Source organism: Bidens hawaiensis, unplaced genomic scaffold, assembly GCF_021521415.1.
Source record: "Bidens hawaiensis isolate Kalapana, Puna unplaced genomic scaffold, B.hawaiensis_p1.1 tig00026380_1, whole genome shotgun sequence".
In the NCBI taxonomy this organism is placed as follows: Eukaryota; Viridiplantae; Streptophyta; class Magnoliopsida; order Asterales; family Asteraceae; genus Bidens; species Bidens hawaiensis.
Window position 1 is genome coordinate 98,234 of NW_027505070.1, and position 7,875 is coordinate 106,108.

Below are 7,875 nucleotides of genomic sequence, written 5' to 3' on the forward strand. Positions count from 1 at the left end.
ATTACAATAAATTAAAATTACATAAATTACATAACTAAGATTACACAAATATGTTACAAATGGGTAAAAACTTCCTTTTACACTACAATTGTGATTGTATTAGCAGGTATACATTGTTTATCAAAATTCAAAATCTTTAGTCCATGTCTGCCTGTAACTATTAATAAAGTAACATATAGGTCTGCTTATAACTCTTGATATAACCATATATAGTTGTCCGTGTGACAAAAAAAGGTTCTCCAAGTGCATACCAACTATAAATAAATGATAATATATATCCATGATACTAATAAAAAAAATATTCATACACATAAAATATCATAGCTTTGAATCAATTACTATGATGTCCTTTGAGAATATCTGCTCGTGTTTATAAAAAAACATGATTATCTCAAAAACCATATACCTAAACTTTGATGATATAACCCTCCTTAGAATCTTTACAATTTGAAATTGATTGATCATGATAAATTTGTTGTTATTAATATTCTGTGTATGACAAATTTTTAATTAACTTTATATTTTACAATTAAAAATTGTATAATCAAGCAAAATAAAAACCGAAAATTTAAATATAACAAAATGATTTGTTTGTTCCATATGAATGTAATTGCCAAGAAAATGAAAAATACATACTAACATTTAAACCATATTCAAATAATAGTGATTATTCCGAGTTAGAAGAATATTAGAAGATTTAAAGTTGCATAAAGTGAATGTAATGATTCTTATATATAATCGTTGAAAGTAGGACTGTCACTTTTATCCGTAACAGGAAACCCAACCCGAGAAAACCCGTACCTGAACCCAAACTAACCCGACCCGAGAAACTTGAACCCAAGAAAATACTAACCAGAACCTGAACCGAAGTAATTCGGGTCGGTTCTTGGGTCCGAATTCTAGGTTTCGGGTCAACCTGAAAACTTTTAGTTTTAAAATCATATGTATTTTTAGGTATTGAAGGCTAAGTCTTAGCCGCTGACATTATCAGGATTTAGTCCAAGTTGATTGTTCTCATTCCACATATTATGAATCGAATGTTTATTGTTTATTATTTTGAATATAAACCATAATAAACATTAATCGTCTCTTGTCAATCCATATAAAGAATACTTATTATACGTAGTAATGAATTTAGTTGAAATAAACCTATAATTTTAATATCATATATTGAAATGACTTAAAAGATAAGGACCATATATGAAAATTGGTTGAAAAAAGGTGAGGAGGGTTATGGTATTGACAAGTGGCAAAAGTGGTAGTCTTTTATTAGAAGAGATAGATATTCCGTTTCACGTCTTTTTTTGTTATATAATATTTTGTTTAGTTATCTAGTTATTTTTTATATGACCTGACCCGATTGACCGACCAGAACAAACGAATCGGATCGAAAAAGAATTGTATACCGATTTAACCCGACCTGAAAGGCCGAACCGAACCATAAAAAAATTAAATCAACCCGAACCAAAAAAAATCCGACCCCTGTGAAAAAATTTCCTAAATCCGCCACCGTTTCTATACAAAATTTACTTCAAATATTCATGATAAATCTTATATACTTTGTTGTGATTATGCAGTTCTTCCTTTCAGGTCAACCATAATGGCCTAATTTATATACGTGTTTGTTGTAATGCCTCAATCAAAATGGAATTTACAAATGTCAAAAAATCTATCTGTGTGTTTAGTTTAGTAAATTGGCTGAGTATTTGGTAGGTTATATATTGCTCCATGCATGCCTGATATGGATAGAAGAAATGGATCAATTTATAGTGGTTGTCATTGAATGTGAAACGAAGTTTTGATCTTCGAATATATAATATAACAAAGCCGATGAAAGTAAAATTATCGTTGTAGACCTGTTTACTATTAGTTGTATAAAACAATAGTTTCTCCGTTTAAGGTGTTGGAAATCAGGCCCAAGAGCACAATATTTGATCTCAACCAAGATCGACTATTTCTCTGTTATATTATAATTCTTGACTGTTACAAATTACATAAACCCTAACCAATCTATTTATACTAAATAACAACTTGCAAAACAAGACAACTCATTCTAGGAAACTAAATAACTAGTTTATTCTTACCATACTAAATAAACGTACCAAAATAAACTTACTTAAATTCTTTCACTTAACCCCTTTAACTTTTTTAATGAACCGTTTCAAGATTAACTTTCAATATAAGGTGCATGTATTACAAACCAAAGCTTTTTGGGTATACTTGGCTTCATCTTTGAACTTAATAAGAAAATTTGGATTTTGTAGGATAAACTGACTATTCAGTTTTCGCTGAAAGTTGATTGGGATAATTTTACTTATGTCCTGCTTTTCCAATAATTGTATAAAATCGACTGTAGCTCCGCTGAAGGTGTATTTTATATGGTTGGAAAACCCTGTGTGTCTAGTTTCTACAAAATATTAGAAAAGAGAAAGATATTTTCTTTAAGCGGGCCAAATCAACTATTTACAGCAGCTGCGCAGAAAAGAGATGCACAAAAATAAGTTTTACAAAACAGTAACCAATGATGAATGGTTGTACACCTTTGGGTTAAACTTGGAATATTGATTTTTAATGGTCTGTTGTACCTATTGAAGTGTGCTCGAAGTGTTGAACTTATTCCAAATATGACAGTATACTTGATTTGTACAAATGGATCAAACGGGTTGAATATTGTTGGTTAATCATCGATCTCGTAAAGTTTCGTTAAATATTTCATTAGTTTATTAAAGAATAGATAAACTCTGTTAGAATGTTCAGTTGGTGTAGTTAGGGTACAAAATGTAATTAGTTAATAGTTGATGTATATTATTGTAATTAGTTAGAAAATAAACGAAGGGTTGCGTCGTATCTACGAACCAACGCGACAGTAGAATGTAACCGCCGGTGGGTATAAATACCTCCGACCACCAACATTGTAAATCATCCGTTTTCAATTACAAATCAATAATACAAGATTCGTTTATATAATTTTTGTTATTTACGTATTATTGCTCGATTATTCGATCCCGTGGCCCTCAATTGGTATCAGAGCGAGGCTCTAAGAAAACCCCAAATTCGGAACCCTAATCGGTAAGAACAAAAGAGGGAAACATACCTGCAGATTAGAATCGTAGAAGGACCAGAAGAAGACGGAGAAGAAGCCCCGATTGAAATAACTAATCAATTGGCCAAGTTCCAATCAAAGGAGAATCCGACTAATTCGAAATCCGGCGGTTGATCGAGAAAGAACGGCTAGGCACTTGTATATTTACCAGTAAAGTCAAGAACCAAATAAAGGAGAAGTTAAAAAGTATATTGGCAATTTGGCATATTAAGAAACGTGATCAGAAAAAAAAAAAGCAAGGAAACCAAATTGTTTTCCTTATATATTATTAAATATATTCAAGATGTTAAAGAAATAAAAATTTGAATAAAAGGAAAGAAAAGAAAAATGTTATCTTTAAAAAAGGTAGCAAATCAAACATTGAACCTGTGTGATTCGAATAGCAAGACTCCGAACCTTCATGATTCGTTGAGAATAAGTGGCTCCGAACCTTCGTGATTCGTAGAGTAAGAGTAAGACTTGTGTGGCAATCTAATTCCTGTGTGTCAATAAGACCTATGTGGCAAACAAAGACCTGTGTGGCAAATAAATCCTGTGTGGTACAAATCCTGTGTGGTAAGAGCAAAAACCTGTGTGGTTCAATCGAGTAAGAAGTAAATATGTCTAGCAAAGAAGATTCATCAAGTGGATCAACAAAAATTCGTGAGCAAGGGAATATATCTCTTCAATGTCCAAAATTGAGTGAGTCAAACTATACGACATGGGCATTATTGATGGAGACAATCTTAAAGGCTTATGGTCTTTGGGAAGCGGTAAGCTCAGAAGAAGAAGTTGATGAAAAGAAGGCATATACGACCAAGGCAATGATCCTACAAACGTTACCAGATGCAAGTGGCACAACACCCGACAACAAAAGAAGTGTGGGAGGCGATAAAAGTTTGACATCTAGGAGCGGATCTAGTTCAGAAAGCACGTCTACAGACATTAAGGAGTGAACTGGAGAAGTTAAAGATGAAAGAAAATGAAACCGTGAGTGATTTCTCTGGAAAATTGGGAAGCATAAGAGCCAAATTAAAAGTTTTGGTTCCAATCTCAAGGATAAGATAATTGTAAGAAAATTGCTCAATTCAGTTCCAAAGAAATTTCTACCAATCGTGGCATCTATCGAGCAATATTTGAAAATTGACAAAATGCCATTTGAAGAAGCGGTAGAAAGAATAATAGCTTTTGAAGAATGCCTTAAAAGTCAAGACGGACCAGAAGACGATAACGAAAGAAAGCTTTTGATGGCTAGTAATCATCCTAAGAACTGGCATCATGAAAAAGGTCGTGGTAATAGAAGCCAAGACAAAGATAAGGAAGAGAACCTTTCAAAGAAGAAAGAAGACGTGGAAATGCGAGTCGCGGATACAAAGACAAAACTCAAAAGTGATCTCAAGTGCTATGAATGTAATGAATATGGTCACTTCGCATATGAATGCCCAAAGTGGAAAAACAAAGAAAAAGAAGATCCGGAGGCTCATCTCATACATAGTTTAACTACACTACTATGAAGACAAAGCAAGCCGTGTTGAAGATCGAGATTAAGGGGGTGATTGTTGGTTAATCATCGATCTCGTTAAAGTTTCGTTAAATATTTCGTTAGTTTATTAAAGAATAGATAAACTCTGTTAGAATGTTCAGTTGGTGTAGTTAGGGTACAAAGTGTAATTAGTTAATAGTTGATGTATATTATTGTAATTAGTTAGAAAATAAACGAATGGTTGCGTCGTATCTACGAACCAACGCGACGGTAGAATGTAACCGCCGGTGGGTATAAATACCTCCGACCACCAACATTGTAAATCATCCGTTTTCAATTACAAATCAATAATACAAGATTCGTTTATTATAATTTTTGTTATTTACGTATTATTGTTCGATTATTCGATCCCGTGGCCCTCAAATATCATACATATCAAATGATTTGTACATAAGCTAAGTATGTTGGATTTCTTGTGATAGAATATTGCTGTTGCGTGATTTGAATATCCATAGACATAAGTTTTGGAGTATTTTATAAGTATCACTCTAGATAGTGGAAACTGGTCATTTTAAATGAACTAAACAGTGTTTTGCTAAGTATATTTTCAAACTGGAGATACGGGTCGTTTCAATCCCTGTAAAAAGTGTTTAGATTATTTCAAAAGCACACAGTGAGAACGGGTCTTACAAATGTAAATGGGTTTATCACGTGATAGTAAGTATCTATTATCATGTAATATATATTTTTTAAATATTACATACAATTATATAAATAAGGGGTTGGTTTAGACTCGCGAGCTTACTCAAGCTCGATAAGTGAGTATCATGCTCGGGATTGTTACATACAATTTAGCTATTGATTCTTGCACTGGCTTTTTTTTCTATATGTAAGAAGTTGTAGGAAAACATAATGTATACTTAATGCTTTTGTATGAGGCAAGACTTCCTTTAGAAAATCATTACACGTGTGTGCTATACGTCTCAAATTTGCAGGTTGGGCATTACTTAATGTGCTATAAGGGAGGTATATTTAATTGGGATAAAAAAGATAAGGATCGATTATTAAACGCAATCGGGAATGGTTTACAAAACCCATGTAATGTTTGGCACAAGTAAAGCATGGTAACAGGTCAAAACAGTTGCAAAAAGATCAAATGTCCAGGTCTGTGTACGGTACCGCGCAAGCTACACCAATACAAGTGCAACTTACGCAGGCAAGGTTATGCCATACCATTCGTTTTCTAGGCTACATTGCTGCGTATGCTACTGCATGCGTCGGATGGCGTAAAGTACTACACCAAGCTGTAGGCCGCGTCCTGTTTTTATGTAAACAGTTTTATTTTTAAACTTTAGTATCCAGAATGTTTGTGTGATTATGCTAATGCTTACCATGTAATGGCTTTAACGATTTGATCTGAGTCGAGCCAGCATGGGTTCGAGATGAATTTAAACGAGGCAACTCGGCTGATCAGCTTGCGCTTGAAGTTAAACGACCCAATGAGCTCGAGCTGAGCTCGGCTCAGTTACAAAAAAGAGCCGGCTTGACTCAAGTTGTTTGAAATCAAGTTTTTTTAGCTAGCTTTATTCGAGCAAAACTACGGGCCACCGGCTTTTTGAACAACTCTGATGTGTATAGGTATTTGTAACTGTAACTAATGATGTTGCATAAACTATTCCAGTTTAGCTATTCTTAGGTAATTTGATGTTTTATAGACATAATTTGTATTTCACAACAGGATACATATGTACATGATGATGAAAGGGGACAAATTACATATATTCAACACCATATATAATTGTATTAGCAAGTATCAAACAGTTGGATAAGAAGCCATCATAGCAATACCACACAACCCTTCCTTAGCTTCAACATCTCTTTGCATCCTAATGTAACCTTCTTCACCCCAAACTGTACCCCATGAGTTCTTCACGAGCCAGTATTTGATGCCTTCATCACTCGTTCCATACCCAACAGCAGTAACCCCGTGGTCCAGTTCAGTACCACAACTTCCGTTAAAAACACCATTTGAGTAAAACTGAAAGTCAGACTCCCCAGCATCAATGGCAACTGAAACAGGCTGCATAGCCACAGCCTTCAGCAGTGCTGACTCACTGTTGACGGGCACATCCTCATGTCCGGTGATCTTGGCTGCAGCAACCCCTTCTTTCTTTGTATTGCAAGTAGCATCCACTGCTTTGTAAGGATACGCAGCCTCCGTGTTGATCCCTTTGTTTTTAACAATAAATGCAAACCCGTCATCCATGTATCCGCCTTCACACCCTTGGTCTTCACCACTCCTGTCACAGTCCATAAGTTCTTGCTCAGATAGTGAAATCAATTTCCCTGTGGATATTCCTGTAATTCCTTCGGTAGCAGCGATTGTCGAAAATGCCCAACAACTCCCTGTTGATTTTGAAAAAAATAATACTTAAAAAAAATAAACATAAAGTGTAACAAAAAGAAGTGTTTTAAATTTGGAATTTGTGGTGGGCTTACCGCGTTGACCTTGATCCTTGATCGGGGTAACGGCTCCTTTCTTCCTCCAGTCAATGCTAGATGGAACCGCGGTCACGTTTTCATACTTGAATGGCGTGGTTTGACCCGATCTTGGTGTAGATGGAAACTTGAACCCGTTACGAGTAGCCTTAAACTCTTGGTTTGTTTGGTCTGCAAATTCATTGACACTCAGCTTGTAAGCATGGTTGCCAGCATTGTTGAATGCTTCTATGTACGCCACATTATTCTTGAATATCTTGAAACGTGTTTCTTTCTCCAAATCATCTTTATACACACGTCCATAACGAGCCATCCATTGTTCGTGCTTTTGTATCATATTCTCTTTGTTTAGTGTTCGAGATGTGACATGCCCTCCCCACATACAAAAAACAAGCACTGTTACTACTATGATTAATGTGTTATGCGACAACCCCATGTTTTTCGTTTGTGGCCGGGAAGAGGACTATGATTCTTAATACGTTGGTGGATGTAGAGGTACTCTCCAATTTAGGAATCTGGTCTATATATACATAAATGTTGAGGTTGGCATGGCATGGCAACGTTCCTTTCCTGCCAAAACAAGTGAACCTTGATTTGTTTTTTTCGCTCTCTTGGTTGTAATGATCATATAGTTTCTTTAACGTTCATATGACTATGATTATTTGATTGCGATATTGTTTTTTGAATTATCTTTTGTCTCCACATCTTCATCTTAATATTGTAATTAAACACAAATGAACTAATTTTTGTGTCTTTCAAATCAAAATATGTAAAATATTATTAAAGGAAAGCATATTAATCAAATTTACTA

The 7,875-nt window shown here is 34.7% G+C and overlaps 1 protein-coding gene across 1 annotated transcript; it reads right to left on the reverse strand.

Annotated features, from left to right (window-relative positions):
• Positions 1 to 6,360: 6,360 nt before the first annotated feature.
• On the reverse strand, positions 6,361 to 7,512 carry LOC143610459 (senescence-specific cysteine protease SAG39-like). Its single transcript, XM_077084936.1, has 2 exons — positions 7,065 to 7,512; positions 6,361 to 6,971 (listed from the first exon to the last, which is right to left on the reverse strand). The coding sequence occupies exons 1-2, from the start codon at positions 7,498 to 7,500 to the stop codon at positions 6,379 to 6,381; spliced, it is 1,029 nt and encodes a 342-aa protein (XP_076941051.1). The 5' UTR covers positions 7,501 to 7,512; the 3' UTR covers positions 6,361 to 6,378.
• Positions 7,513 to 7,875: the final 363 nt, after the last annotated feature.

Excerpts from the sequence above, each read along its gene's own strand:
- LOC143610459 (XM_077084936.1), bottom strand. The coding sequence starts at position 7,500 with ATGGGGTTGTCGCATAACACATTAATCATAGTAGTAACAGTGCTTGTT. Across the intron at positions 6,972-7,064 it reads CAAGGATCAAGGTCAACGCG|GGAGTTGTTGGGCATTTTCG; the intron begins GTAAGCCCACCA and ends CAAAATCAACAG.